Source organism: Pongo pygmaeus, chromosome 10 (genome assembly GCF_028885625.2).
Source record: "Pongo pygmaeus isolate AG05252 chromosome 10, NHGRI_mPonPyg2-v2.0_pri, whole genome shotgun sequence".
Taxonomy (NCBI): Eukaryota; Metazoa; Chordata; class Mammalia; order Primates; family Hominidae; genus Pongo; species Pongo pygmaeus.
The window spans coordinates 18,975,554-18,992,013 of NC_072383.2; the positions used below are offsets into that span (position 1 = coordinate 18,975,554).

At 34.5% G+C, this 16,460-nt stretch overlaps 1 protein-coding gene across 1 annotated transcript in view; it reads left to right on the forward strand.

Moving 5' to 3' along the window:
* PIK3C2G (phosphatidylinositol-4-phosphate 3-kinase catalytic subunit type 2 gamma) overlaps positions 1-16,460 on the forward strand; it is a 379,881-nt gene that overhangs the window by 206,707 nt on the left and 156,714 nt on the right. The window contains exons 18-21 of the mRNA XM_054443284.2: positions 5,431-5,611; positions 8,440-8,547; positions 13,021-13,113; positions 14,575-14,704. Coding sequence (XP_054299259.1) covers positions 5,431-5,611; positions 8,440-8,547; positions 13,021-13,113; positions 14,575-14,704 — 512 coding nt within the window. The remainder of the gene's footprint in view (positions 1-5,430; positions 5,612-8,439; positions 8,548-13,020; positions 13,114-14,574; positions 14,705-16,460) is intronic.

A 16,460-nucleotide genomic window follows, 5' to 3' on the forward strand; every position in this document is an offset into this window, starting at 1 on the left:
CTTTTCTTCAGTCTTAGGTCTTGGTAGCCAACTCCAGGGCAACAAGGGAAAGTAACACTCAATATGCTAATCAGATGCTTCCTCATCCAAAGCCACTGGCCCCTTTTCAGCCATTTCAGTCCTCAGATATTACCATTAGGGTAGAACTGAAGTTTTTAGTTCCCAAGAACAGCCACATGTACCATCTCCTTCACTGCCTTCAGCCATCAGACCCTTTGTTTAGCCCTGTATTATGTAAACCCTAAAAAAGTTTGCCTTTGCCCTGTTGCACTTAGTACTATAACATTTTTACTCAGAGAGCGTCTCCTATCAGATACTCAGACACTTGGCTAAACAAAGCAACAGATGGTACATAGGCCTATTCACACTTTTAAATGAGTCAAGAAGTATGTTAGTAGTAATAAAATAACAATAGAATTTTAGCAGTGGCACAGAATATACATGTCCAAATAAGCTGGATCAAATCATTTTTGGAATACCTTTTGGGACTTTTTATGATCCATGAAAAAAGACATGTTAATTACTTTTACAGTTTTTTGATCTGAAATATTATACTCAAATTGACTATTCATCTAATTCACCAGACTTGGCTCCAGATGACTTTTGTTTATTTTCAGTAATTAGATTTGCCCCAAAATATCCTCAAGGATACCCCCCGAGAATGTTTAAAAAATGTGCTTTCCATTCTAAAGGCAACTCAAACAAACAAGTGGAAAAAGAAAAGAAAAACAAAGAAAGTTGGCATATTCATTAGTTTTTACCATAGCAACAAATAGCCCCACAGTTTCAGTGGCTTATGGCAACAAAGATTTATTTCTTATTCATGTAGGACTCAGGCTGCAGACTTGCTGTCGTCCTGCTTGGCTCCACCTGACTCTGTGCATCAATGCTCAGCTTGGCTCCACATTGTCTTCTCATTCCAGGACTAAAGGAACAGCCTCCTACTGGGACATGCTGTTCTCCAGGAAGAAAGCAGAGGCAAAATTAAACCAAACCGGAGGCCAAACCAAATCACAATAGCCCATTTAAAGTGTCTCCATGGACATGAGTAGAGGTTTCATCCAGTCACATTCTGTTGACCAAAGCAAATCACATGACCAACCTGACAAGGGATAAAGAAGTAAATTCTACCTACAGGAAGGTACCAGAAGTCACATGACAAAGAGTCTAGATGTATAATCTTCTACAAAGGAGAAAACATGGAGCTGGGAACAATAATGAAATCTACCACACAGTGTGGGAACAGTGGGAACATCATGAATATATAACATTCCAAAGAGATTACTTTGGAAATTATCAGAATGATTAGCCTCATAAATTATGGTAGGGGTATAAACCAAGTCAGTTTCATGCCTTATGGGCTCCCCTCATATATTTAAGTGTTCTAAAAATATATACAACATCTAGGGTATGGATTTAATCATTTTCTGAACTTGTTTCATTTGTGAATAGTTTTATACTTGAGTTGTTACGAAGTAGTTTATTGATAAACACATATTGCAGAATACTGATTGGCATTTGCATATCTGCAGACTTGCCCCATATAATGCTCTTTATATGCAAAATTCAACAGTTAGTGCTGCTATTTCTGAAAGAGCAAATTAATATTCTAAAAACGGGCTAGTCAGAAAAAACAATTATCTTTGCAAGGATTGTATAACGTATCAAGTTCCTCAGTTGAGGAAAATACTAAATAAATCTCTTAGCCACTTAGAGGTAAAATAAAGTTGCTAATGCTAAATAGGCATGCTTTTCATTTCCTAGCCACACTATTAAAACCTTAAAATTAACAATTATATTTTAGTTATTGAATTGTATTCTTTATTTGTCCCAGAGTTCTAAATACACTTGAAAAAGTCATATTCTGGAATCCACCTGTGCTCACTAAAAATTGGTCTCCTGATCCACGTACCTCAGCCCAAACAAAGTAGCAAAATATACAAGATGAAATGGGAAGGGGAAGCCCTGGAGTGATCTGAAATCACTCATCTCTATCGTGTAGCTCAATTCTTTTCTGTTACTGGATGTTGTTTCCTCTCTTGACCCACAGAAAATACACAAGTGAGTAAAATTCTAGGACAGTCCCTGAGATGTGCAATATCCTGCTGTTGAAAACTAAAATTAAGGCCTGGATTGAATGAGTTTATGAGGCAAAGAGGGCTGGCATGATGTGATTACTCTGTTCTGTCCTGCTGGTAGACTGATGGAATATGAATTATTTGTACTTTTCCTGTGGCTCTAGCAAGTCCCTCATCATGTGACCAGAAGCAGCTACATGCATGAAGAAATGTAGAAAAGTTCTAATTTTCAAGAAAAATCTCCATTCTATGCTAGCTGAGATTGGTGACTATCTCTGTATCTCTGAGTCCACTATAATTCACTTAACTTAAATACCTCCATGACATCCTATAAAAAATTTGCTCAGTCACCTGGATTATGTTTCTTTCCCTCTTCCTTACCGCCTACCAAACTTAATACTGTCAAAATCTTCTTTAATCATCTAGATTTTATGCATTCATCCTCATTTTAATGTTGTCATAACTTACACTTTATAAAGCATTAAGGCATGTGTACAAAATAATACCAAATTGAATCACAGCTGGATATTGCAGACATTAGGGTAAACAGGTCTCTGGCATTTTAAGATTGACCTCACAGTTTGTGCAAAATCACATTGCCTGCATCTTAAAAGCCCAGTCTTTTAATAGCAAGTCTTACTTGATACTTCTCAGTCCCTTGACCTTAAACTTTTTATTTTTAAACATTTTTGGCATAAGCAATATTGCCTCTCCCAGGTTACGGCATCTTTTGAAAAGGATTTCTGTAAACCTTAAAAGAGAGTGGCCAGCTATTTTCTACAACCTTATAGACAGAGGCAATGGATAAAAACTACAATATTTAGGATTTACTGCTTCCTTATAGTGAAGGTCACTGACACAGAACTGAGTAACCTTCCACCCAAAACTTTGTAGTTCAATCTTTTCCGTAGTTGTTTAAAGTTAAGGGGCATGTTAATTTCTCTAGTCATTTAAAGTGTCTGTGCCTGAAAATACACGAATAGAATAATTGACCTCTCGTGTTCATCTCCAGCACTCTATGATTTCAATTCTGCAGTGTACAAAAACAAACTCTCTACACATCGAGTAAAAAGCCATGGATCTTGAACCAGATCTCACCAGGAGAACATGTAATCTTGGCAGGGATGCAGGGTTTGAATGAGGTATATTCTCCAAGGAAAATAATCACAACAGAGTACACTGAGTTTTCTTAGCTTTTATGTTTTTTAGTATATAGTCACATTTGTCTCTGTGACTCTCCCCTGCTCAGTTTTATTTTGAGCAAGGAATCAAACTGAGTTTTTCCTCCTTGAACCAGAGAGAAGCAAATACATTGCTCATGAGTGAACAAATTCATTTCAATAGAATAAGGAATAAGAGTATTATACGTACAAATTAACTAAACAATTCTGACAGTCCCTATAACCCCAACCCTAAAATATATTATTTCTTTAATTATTTTGGTAAAAAATTGTTGATTTTGTCTGTGCAAAATAACTTCTCTTTTTATCATGTATGTAGCAGTTGGGTAGTCATAGAGTTATATTTATGTACTAGATCAGGTTAAAAATACATAAAAAAACCAAGTAGCCCAATATTCAAAGTGTATGAAAGTGCTGACAAACATTGATATTCAATACAGAAATACTCCATCAATCAACTCCCTATTTCGATGAATCCCATGTAGACTATAAAATGGTACATTACCACTGTGCTCAAAGCACTGTGAGAATCTGAGCAGTACACAATTCTGCAAAAAACATCTTCAAGTTTTACATGTGCATGCCTGCATCTGCAGCTTTCCATTCACATGCGTGCAACATGCATTTTCTTAGAGTTTCCAGGTAATTAATTATGTGGTCCATTTATTACTTGTTTGACATTTCAAAATCTCATCACAGGGATGAGTAGGAAAATTTTTCACTGCTACTCTTCTTAAAATGAAAAGAACCAAGTATCAATAGAGAATATTTTACCAGTGATACATCTTTAGTCCCTTGAGGTATTTGTGTGTGTGTGTGTGTGTGTGTGTGTGTGTGTGTGTGTGTGTGTTTAAATGCTTTCCAGAAGTAAATAAGAGCTATTATTTCACACAAAATTTGTACTTCCTTTGAGAAAATAAAAGAGGTACTAGAAGACAAGTTGGCTTCTAATAATGACAAAGGAACAGGCCCTTACCTTAAAAAACTGCAAACTCATTCAACTAATTTTTAACTTTAATGTGTAGCAACAGAAAACATTGAATAAAAATAATTTGTTTGTTAGAGTATCTCTAACATAATACACATTGGACAGAGATGCAAAATTAGGCATGCAGAATAAAACACATCTATATATTTAAAAATCCTTTTTCTTAAGTATTTAGTTCTCAGAATTATCTTTTAGTTCCTTGAATGCTAATCATTTTTCAGAGAAGGCAAAAACTAAAGACCAGTTAAGATTAAAAGAATCAATTACAGAGAAGTTAAGGTGCAAATAAATTAGTCTTTTTGAATTCCATTTCAGTGTTTTAAGGGTATAATAGAAAGTAAGAAAGTAAAATTGTCAAACATTTGTTGTTGCTCCATTCTCTTGCAATGTTTTCTTACTTCGTCATGATTTATGCTTCCCATGTTCATGATAGGAGCAGACTTCCAGGCAGAGACAGAAGCTGACTTGGGAAGGCTATGAAATGTGGATGAACTAATATTTTTGTGCTAAGCACTTTCAAATGCATTGCCTCATTCTGTGTTCTATACAGCTGTATAGCTCTATAGAATTACCTTATTTTAAGATAAATAAATAAAAACTCAGCCTAATTAAGTAATCTGTAAGTTTGAGAGCTGGGATTTGAGTCCAGACATGCCTGAAAACAAAAAACCATGCTCTTGCCTTTACCATACCTTCCTCCAGGTAGTCCAGGGGAGGTGCTGGGAAAAAGACTGCACCTTTTGTGGTTTGTGACAGCGCGGGGATATTATCATTTGAAGGAAACAAGAAAAAGTTAGGCTTCATGTTTGAGTCTCCATATAGTACAGTCACTTATAAGAACTATTTCTAAAGTTATTTGTGCATATTTTAAGAAGTCAAAAGCATGTTCTTGAGAAAAGTGTGTGTTACAGAATTAAGAGGACTGAAAGGAGAAAAGATGTGTTGTGAATTGAAATGAAGAAAGGCAGATCTCTTATTGATTCTTCACTCTTGGAATCTCATTAACTATCAGATGGAACTTGATGACTGTCAATGAATAAACAACATTTTCCCCATTCTAGGCTGTTAAACTGACCAAAGCCACCAAATACAGATTAGTTTGAAATGCACTTATTGTTCCGACTGGAGGTGGTTAAAAAATTAGCTTTACATACAATAATTTTTTTCTGTCTCTTTTCTTCAGGCTGCTAAAGAATGCAGAAAATGAAGCTTATTTTAAAAGCTGGTATCAGAAGCTACTAGCTGCTCTCCAATTCTGTGCAGGTAAAGCCTTGAGTGATGAGTTTTCCAAGGAGCAGAAACTTATCAAAATTCTGGGAGACATTGGGGAAAAAGTCAAGTCTGCCAGTGACCATCAAAGACAGGTTTGTTGAAATATTAATCTTCAGGTAGTAATTTTTTTAACTTTGGTTTAAATTAAGTTTTAATTTCATTGTTTACAAAGCAAATTCCTTCACTACACTTAAATAGAAGATACTTAAAGCAATTACTTTAGTCAAGTTTTTTTTTTCCCCACCTACTGTTCTTAAGTTAATGATAATGTCTATCACCAGGACATGGTTTTTTGACCTAAATAGCCATGTGACACACAGAGAGAACCTGAAAAGAAAAGACCAACTTATAGGCAGTTGGACTAAACAAGCCTGATAAACTAATCGCGTGAATATGGCGGCACAATTCAGACTAATGGAGAAATACATGAGGAGACGTTTTAGGGCACGTTTTTGTTGTTGCTCAGCAAAGGACATTTTTCACGCAACAAATAAGATGAATTAAACGAAATAAATCAATGGCCTTAAGAATAGTAATACTTTTTATACTAAGATCTATGGATACAAGTCAAAATATGTGCCTCTTTCTCAGTGTTTATAATAATGGACCTGGCTATTATTTTTCTTGGAAGAATATTTGCTCTTTTTAATTATCTGCATCACTAGTTCCCTATACTGATATACACCATTAAGTAGTTTCTCTCAAGTTCAACACTCTAGATGCAGGGAGAGGGGGGACATTCTTTCACTGTATTAAGAATACTATTCAATAATAATTAACTACCTACTATAGACTAGGGGTTAAGGATAGAAAGATGACCAAAACATGAGTTTTGTCCTCAAGGGAACTCAGTTTCTCTCCACTTATAATCTAAAATCAACAAGAATTTTCAACAAAATGATATAAAAATAGTAGTAGGCAAAGTGTCCCAGAATTCTCTCAGCCCAGGATTTTTCTTGCTGGAACTCACTTCATTTAGTAGAAGTGCCAGAAACTATGCTACTTCACCTTCCTGGGAGAAAATGGAAAATAAAAAAGCAAAAGTTTGGAATTTATTTTTAAATGGGAGATATATAGACTCCAGTACACAGAGGAGCCTTAAGGCATATACTAGGATAAGCAATGCAAAAAAAAGTTCTATGATTTTTTAAATGTTACAACAAGTTCATTAATTATTTTCTAATGGTAGACAAAAAATTGATGGCAAGTTAAATAAATTGATTTAAAATTTACAGAAGTTTGTGTGAAGGTTTGGTCTTTATCTCCTATGTTTTAAAATCCCTCACATGTTTAAGATGTACATTATAGTTAAATAATTCTGGTGCTTTTTTTTGATCATTTGCTTCAAGTACCAGAGTGATATTGACATTATTCACTCAGGTAAATATATTTATCTTGCCTTGACTGGCTGCTTTTTGATAACATCTCTTCACATAGGAAAATAGGAAGAGGAAAAGGAAGAGGTAGGTGGAAGAGGCATTTATAATTTCTCACAATTTAAGAAATAATAATTTCTCACAATTTAAGTTCCTAATGGCTATTTTTCTACTTGAAAAAGCACTAATTAAGCATAACTATATGAACTGAGAAAAGATTTTACTTAAATGAAGGGAGCAGAGATTCCTCTCCATGATATTCGCCAGGCAAACCCAAGTACAGATGAGGTGAAGGAGAACAACATACACAGAAGGCTGTAATGCAACTTTTGACTCTCTACTTTGCTCTTCCGGATTCTGGGAGCTGTGGATTCCATTATTTGCCAATAAGCCAGGAGGAAAAGCTAAGAAACTCTTGAGAGCTGAGTGAACATTATTAATATGATATCCTTGTCTTCTGCATTGGGCTCAAAAAGTTTCTTCTCTAATTTTCAATTTTAAAATGCACAAAAAAAATTTCTACCATAGTTACCTCGTGCTAGCAAATAGTAAGTCTTTCTAATTTACTCTTTCTAACTACTTTTTTGTATCTATTAACTATTCCCCCTGCCCCCTGCTGCACTGACGACCCTTCAAAGCCTCTAGTAACCATCCTCCTACTCTCAGTCTCCATTAGTTCAATTGTTTTAAATTTTAACTGTCACAGATAAGTGAGAACATGTGATATTTGTCTTCCTGTGTCTGGCTTATTTCACATAACATAATGACCTCCAGTTCCATCCATGTTGTTGCAAATGACAGGATCTCATTCCTTTTTATGGTTGGATAGTACTCCATCGAGTATATGTGAAAGTGGACTAAAAGAAGCTTTGTTTGTTTTGTGATGAATTGTAATTATTTCCTATCTCTTTTGTCATAGGATGCACAATTTGAAGGTGTTGTTTGTGATATCTGAGCTGCCATGAGTATAGTGGAGTGTAGGAGGGAGTAAATATCAGAAATATACTCATTGATGTCCAGTAAACTATTTGTTCCTGCATATTATCATTTCTGACAGCATTATGCAATTGATTTTTGTCATTGTTGTTACCATTGTACGTAATTTTTCTTTGTAAAATGCACTATACTATTGAGTGTAATTTTGAGAGTCACATACTCAGATTTCAGAAAATTATCAGAAAAGGATCATGTTAATAATTATATAAAGCAGGGTTTGCAAATTGGCGGCCATGCAGGTCAAGTCCAACCCTTTTATGTTTTGTTTGAACAGTACAGTGCTTTGTTTGGTTTTTATTTTTAGTTGAATTTGAGGTCCCTTAGAAAGGGCACGCATGCTTTAGTTTCCCATTTCTCCAACATGCCCTATTGTCTTTAGCCCACTGTCTTCTCACGCCTGAATACATCACCTGCCTGACCCCAAAGTCATCCAAGTGTGTAACCCTGAATTCAAGAATTCATTTAATCAATAGAAGAAAATTACAACTTGAAGGAAAAGTCAAGTTCTTTATATTTTCTTAAATCCTTTTTCTAATGATTTTTCACAGGAGGTACTGAAGAAAGAAATTGGCAGACTAGAAGAGTTCTTTCAAGATGTAAATACTTGTCATCTTCCTCTGAACCCTGCCCTATGTATAAAAGGGATTGATCATGATGTAAGTCAACTTATTCCTCAGATTAATTGAATATTTCTGTTTCGTATAGTTTAGTTCATTGTATATGTTTGAAATGGCAAAAAGAATTCATAAGTTGACATTGCAATTATTTTAACGAAAAAGTAATTGAATCCATTTACATTGTGTTTTCCCTTTGATACACTAAGACCAGTTGGGATCACATTGGCCTTATCATATGATTTGTTTATTTGGAAACAAACTATCCATCAGTTCAGTGAAAAAAAAAAATAGAGGAACATATCGCTGGGTTAATTTCTTGACTCATTAAAAATGATTGATTTGGTGACCCCATGCAGGCTGGGTATAATTTCATGGTTTATTTAGACTACGTGCATAACCATACCTAGTACACGAATGTTAATCATTAGCTACAACATTTCTATTTTGATTTGATTTAAAATTTATTGATTCTAATATATCAGTGTGTCATATAGTTTGTGATTTTCCTCACGCCTGGAAAGCCCATCTTGGCATTGTCAGACTCACAACTTCCTAAGCCTTCTCTTCCTAATCCTCTGTCATATGGTACCTCTTCAGTCACCCTTCTCTGACTTAGAATCATTCTTTCTCCCTTGTTCCTGATAAGCTTTATTATCTTCCTTCTCAAAAGCCCAAGAGTACAAAGACACTAACAGAGAAAATTATGGATATGTTAGATTTAAAAGTGAAGAGGTTAAGCTATCATGCATGGACAATAAATGTTACCTAACTGAAGTCATAAGACAGTCAAGAAAACAAACCCAATAATTAGGTGAAAAATTAGACCATTATTACTGTGAATGTAAAATGTTTTGCTAAAAACTTGATACCATCATCTTTATCACTTTGCCACAAGTAAGACTCCCTGCAAATTTTTTGATATGCTTCATAAATATATTTTGAAACATAACAAAATAATGCTTCACATTCCTTAAACTGAGATATGTCTGTCTGGGCTGAAATCCAAATCATTACTAATTTTCAAAAAATTGCCCAACTTTTTCATCATCAGCAGTATTCTTGACTAATGCTGAGCATATGTAGGAACTCAGCATTTCAAAGACACTGTACCTTAATGTAGAAAGAACAACAGGGATCACTGAGTCCATGTGTTTTTTGTTTGTTTGTTTTTGCTTTCGCTTTATTGGCTTGTTTTAAAGGAGACGAGTGTTTTTGTTTTTGTTTTTTTTCACTTAAAATTACATATAAGTTTGGCATGTGCAGGTGCACCGGCTGGGCCAGGGGTCAGATGCTCAGGAGTCACCACCCTTAGTGCTGCAGGTGGCACCACACTCCTTCCCTACAGCACCCTACAATTAGCAGTACTTTTCCTGCAGAAGCTGTCCCAAGTAGAGCCACCGTCTGGTTCCATTTGCTCCGACTAGCTATGCCTGGCACAGGGTTGGGCACCTATGGGTACAACAATGAACAGGACAGACATGGCCAGGTGACACCATCTTGGGAAACATTTTAATCTATCCTCCAGTCCCATTGAACAAAAAAGTGAGAAACCTTACAGTTGAAATGAGTATGGAAAAGCTCTCTGTTTCAACAGAAACCCTATCAACTACTAGAGAATTCACACTGGGGAGAATCCTTATAAGCATGATGAATATGGCAAGGCCTTCATTCAAAGTAAATGTCTTATTTGACATCAGAGCCTACACACTGAGGGTCATATAAAAAACTTATTTAAATGGAAGCAGTTTGGAGAAACCATCTATGAGAGCTCTTAACTTGTTGACTATGAGAAAATTCATACCTTTTGAATGCAGTGTGACAAGGCATTTGGTCTGAGTAAATGTCTTATTCTGTGTCAGAGAGTTCACACATGCCAAAAGCCCTATAAATACGATATGCATGGAAATGTGTAGTCAAAACTCACGCCTCATTATACACCAGAGAATTCACACTGTTAAGAAACCCTACAAATATAATGGGTACGGGAAGATATTCAGTTATAGTGCCAGTCTTGTGGTACATCAGACAACCCATTGTGGGGAGAAATCTTACAAATGCAATGATAGTGTGAAAGCTGTTATATGATTGTGTGAGCCATTATAGTTCACAAGTAATCGTGCACCAGAGAGTTCACACTGGAAAGGAGCCCTGTGAATGCAGTGAGCATGGGAAAGCCTTTAATCAGCATTCTATCACTATCAGTCAACTATACTGGGGAGAAGCACTCAGGTCTGGCTCAATTCGTTTCTTAAAGCGTGGCTCTCAAAGGCAAAGAGCAAGGGGCTCAGGTCTGAGCTAAACCGTCTTTATAAGACAAATTTTCAACCTTTGCCTCCCACCCCTACCCACAAACCATTAATCACAATGAACCATTCCCTATTTCCTTTTAAATCACTAAAGGGTGGACCAAGTGGGAGACTGGGAGGAACTGAATGCAATTCTTCCCCACTACTTAGGGAAAACAAGGACCAGGTATTTCATTTACTTACTGGTTTCTTTTTCAACTAATTTTTAGATCTCTGTCATTAATGTGTGCTTCTCAAGGACAGAGATCCTATCTTCCTTTCTTCCAGCTTTTCTATCTTATTATACCATCTCCATAAAATCCTCCTCTAAGACTCTGATTAATTCTTCCATCTATGGGCATTCCAATCTACTTTATAACTATCACTCTAATCTAATATCTTATCATTTGCCTTTTTCTATCTAGAAAACCCTTGCTTCTGCCTATTTGCTAATCTATGTCCCTCAAAATCTTCAAGATCTAGTTAACCTCTGAAAATTTTTTTCTTAAAATGTGGCTTCATTCAATGATGATAAACTATCTTGTTAATTATTTTCAACTTAATATGTGTGTGTGCGTGTGTGTGTGTGTGTATACAACCAAATTCAATAGGCTTTGTGAGGGTAGATATAGTGTTTCTTTTTTTAGCAAATAATGTGCATACTAGTTGTTGAATACATATTTTTGACAATCACTCAAATATATACTGCACATGAAAACCAAGATGTGAAACAATAAAAGCAGAATGTCTCCAGGTGGTAGTTAAAAAGATAGGCTAAGCCTTGCCTTCAGCCTCCCTGAACTTGGGATAACTCAAAGAGATTCCCCACATATTCAATGAGCAGAATTTAAAAACCACTGATCTACACTCATTTCTTGCCTCATACAGAATTTGCTAATTCAACACCATGATATATGGTCATGTGATCCCTAATTAGCTGACTTTTGCAACAGAATTTCATTGCTTAACAAGCATCCTCACCCATAAAACTATAAAACATCTATTTTTGTTTCTAGATAAAACATCTACATTTATCTATAAAATATCTATTTCTTAACTGACCTATCAACACAAATCTAACCCAATTTCTAACTAAACAAACCCTTGCTTACTGAATCAATTCGATTTTTCAAATTGAAAATAGAAAATATCTATTTTCCATTTCTTAAACTCTTGCTTATGATTCAGTAAGCAAGGGTTTGTGTTTAGTTAAGATATTGGGTTAGATTTGTGTTGATAGGTCAGTTAAGAAATAGATATTTTCTCTCAACTTCTAATTTCAGACTTCTTGCAGATAACGTTGTTCAAGCAGATCTTTCAACATGCATTGATGTCATATTTTACTAAGTTGATAAATTGAAACCATCGAGTCTTTTTCCTTTCTTTATATTGAGTTAAGTCTTCAATGCCATCATGAACTCTCTAATAGCCTAAAGACATACAGCTTTTCAATGCTTAATTGTAAGAAAATAAGAGGAAAACAGGCAACAAGGAAAGTAGAGTGAAAAATAGTCAACATCACAAAGCTGAAAATGCAAATGGAAGGTGTAATTACAGGAAATGAGAAGACAAAATATATGTTGTACTGCTATTTATAAAAACAAGAAATGTTCATTAACTAAAAGATAAAGAAAAATGTAAGGATTTTTCAAAGTACCTGATTAGTGTCAGGCACTGTAAAAGGTATTTTATATCCATTAGTTCATGAATCTATCACAAAGATGTATGAGAGAGAGGTTACCTTCTCCACTTTACAGCAAATTAGTTATAAAGCTTAGATTTGAACTCAAGTCTTTCTTAACTTTCTATTTTTCCTTAAAGTATTCTGCAAGGCAGAAATAATGGAAAGGAAATAAAATTTTTTAAATAAAATTTTAACTTTTATCTACTAACCAGCTAGCATAAGCCAATATTCATACACGGCTTAGTTCATTTAAACCTCAAACATATCACTACTGTTCACTGAGGAAAAAACGTGGTTGAAGATTTGTAATCTGTCAAAAAGCTGCCTTCTTGGTTTCAAAGTAAAGGCTCCAGTTGATAGACTAAATTTTTTAAAATTTGTTATGTTTCTGTGTTCCAAAGTATAAAAATTATTCATATGTGTTACATTTTTTCATACAACAAAGTCTGCAAGGGGCTATGATTTTGGTGAAAAGGTTTGCTTTTTGGGAGTTGGAGGTTGATTTATTTTGCCTACTAGTTTTCCCTTTTTCTTTTCCTATAGGCATGTTCATATTTTACATCTAATGCTTTGCCATTGAAGATTACTTTCATCAATGCTAATCCGATGGGCAAAAACATCAGCATTATTTTTAAGGTATGATAGTGCTCTTAAAACATGAATTGATTCCATACACAGAACTATCGATTTATTACTTACAAAAAGAAATTGTTGTAGCTATTTTCCTCCAGCAACAACACATAGGTTTTTCAGTTATTTTAGAGTCTGCCTTTTTACAGCATTATATATAGTATGTGCCAAACTCCAATTGGCAATAAATCAAACATTACTGGCTCAAAGCCAGGGAGCCTTCAGTGCAAAACCTAAGAGAATATAATTCGGTAAATGAAGTGATATGATTGCTTTAAGTGGCAGAGAAAGTTGAATATGAGGAAAGTTTTATTTTGGTCTAGATACTAAATTGGGATCAAAATTAACTGGAACTGAAATGACATAAGTTAATTTAACATTAAATTCTTGCCTGCTAGCACTTGTTGATTTTAGTAATTTGAGTTTTTTTTTTTTAATAAAAAAGTAAATATGGGTCATTTCAGTCTTCATCATTAATCCCATTGGAAAAACAGAGAAAAGGTAGTAACAGGTTTATCAGCACGTAGGAAAGAGGCAACAGAGAGGGAGATAAGGGTAAAAAGTAAGAATATGCCCGTCTTCCAGTTTATTTGGCCAATTATTCAGCCAAGCCCATGCAACAAGGTCTCAGAGTGAATCTTTGGTGAATTCTGTCTATTTTGGAGGATAATGAGTAGTGTGCCCACACTTTTGCTTTGTCATGTCACCTCAAGAGTTAGTGGTCCCACAATGCTGTACTTTTGATGAAGGGGAAAAAAGAAAACACAAAATCTTATCTTGGCAGGATTTTCCGTGTATAATATAGAAAGTGTTTTCAAAACGGAAATTCTTATTTGTTTAAAAGGATAGAACTATCCTTCCCCTTTGGACATATGCAATCTCCTTAACCAATACATGACTATCACCACTTTATCATTTCTTATTATCATCAAAAATTATTTTCTCTGAAAACCTTTTAACTATCTTCAAAATAATTTGAGAATCACTGATTTAAAGTCTAATCAATCATATGGATGCTATTTATACTCCTAGCCAAGAAGCTCTTGGTATTCTAACTGCATATCGGTGCATAAATTTATGACATACCAAATAATGTTTCACTTAGAAAGAGATCTCTCTCGGCTAAGTTTGAAATTTGAATAAACATTCATCCAGCCTATCTTTGCCAGACCTTGAATCTGAGAAATTGCACGTGGATAATAAATTGAAAATTATTATCAAGGAACAACATTCCAAGCAGCACCTCTAATTTGATGGTTAAAGCTTCTGTAATTATTTAAAGGGAAGTTCTCATTTAAAAATTTTTTTATCAGAAACACAAGGTACTTTTAGTGCTAACAAAACCATTAAAACCACTCTAAGTCAGGCTAGAAATGTATCCAAGGAGAAAAGTGACATGTACTGTATTTGACTGCTTTTAATGGAATTCAAGGAAAAACCCAGGGTCCATAATTTTGTTTTTAACAGGCTGGAGATGATCTTCGTCAGGATATGCTTGTTCTGCAGATTATTCAAGTGATGGACAACATTTGGCTACAGGAAGGCTTGGATATGCAAATGATCATTTATAGATGTCTATCCACAGGAAAAGACCAAGGTCAGTATAGATTAGAAAGTGCGCTGGCTCACATTATTTATTTCACACATTCACTATTAATAGGCTACAAAACTTTCTCCGGCTTTCATTTTAAACTACAGGTTTGAAAATCCAAAGAACTATACACATTCTTCTTTTTTTAAAAGAATTATTTTCAAAAATGATAAGCCAACAGAATTTATATAAAGCATAACATGCTTTTAGGTATTAATTAGGACCTTCACATTACAAATGTTAACTGTGATTTTATTTTATGTGTCTTTAAGAGTTAGTTTCATTAATAACTTACTGTTATTTTTCTCATTTTCTAATATAAAGCCTACTCATTTTTAAAAGAATACAATTGTTACTTATTAACACAAAATCTACACATTTTCAAGTGCTGAAAGGAGTTCTGGAAATTCTGAACACATTATAAACCTTAATTTAATTTCTAAAAGACTTTTGAGTAGATAAAATATCAACAGTCAATGTTGGCCACACGTGTAAATATTGAACATATGTCAGCATTTCTTTTCCTTTATAAAAGCCAAGAAATCAATATGAAAATATAATTATACTTATGCATATTTTCAGTGAAAATAATGTCAATAGACCACCCAAATTATTACTAAAATATCAGAGGTAGAATTGCACTTAATTACAATAATGCCAAATTAAAGAGACAACAATATCTAAGATATCTTATAAATTTTTTTACATATAACCATTGCCACTCAGAATTTTATTAAATTAATTGGTATGAATTATAGCAGATACATGTGCATAAACAAAGGGATGAAATCATAGAACTGGAAAGGGGATCTAGACCATGTAGTCATTTTTTTTTTTTTTAATTCAAGCAGAGCTACAATTTAAACCTGTCATCACAAGAGAACTGTCATGCCATGGATCCTCACTGCCTGAGTTCTCACCAGCAGGCTCAATACCCCAGTCAACACTTGAGATTTTAGATGCTAAGTATGAAAACACCTCCAAATTCACTCGCCACTTAATACCTTACAGTGACTGCATTACAGTCATATTAGCCAATTGATTTGATTCTGATAACAGGGCTCCTACTTTCATGCCAAGTGTCCCACTCTAAATACTTAGTAAATCTCTAGTTCCTACAACAGTCATTTATCCTTGCTACCATGAGACTGTTATTCCTTGCATCTTACCCTACTTTTTCTCACATAAGTGACCTAATGCTTTCCTATCCTAAAATGCTGAAATAGAATAATGCTACATAATCCAAGCTGAGATCTTTGATGTTACATGAATCACCTTTTCTCCCGATATTGAATAAATTACTGATCCCAGTGGAATTTTTAAATTTCATCTCATTTCTATTTATAATCATAGAATGTAACCAAGGCTGAATCTTTTAGTTAATAAAATAATTCAGCAGAAATAACTATAGACTTATCCAAAGTTGCAGATGTTGCAAGACAAAAGTTATTTTTCTTCTCTGTCTAGCAACAGCAACCTTCAATAGCTGTAAGATTTCAGAGGGCATTATACTGACAAAATAATTCTTCAAGAAAAATAGAGATCATTAAAACAAATATCATTTTTAGAAGATTAGGTTGCATTTTTAATCAGGTTCCAAGGCTTATTGAATACCTACTTTTCTCAAGAAATGTCACAACGTGAGACGGGAAATGCATGCTAAAATTAGCTAAATAGAGTTGTGCCCTTGAGGAGAGTAAACTCCAGTTTCCATGAAGTTTCCATGACTTTATCAACATTATTGTTGAGTATCATTCTCATG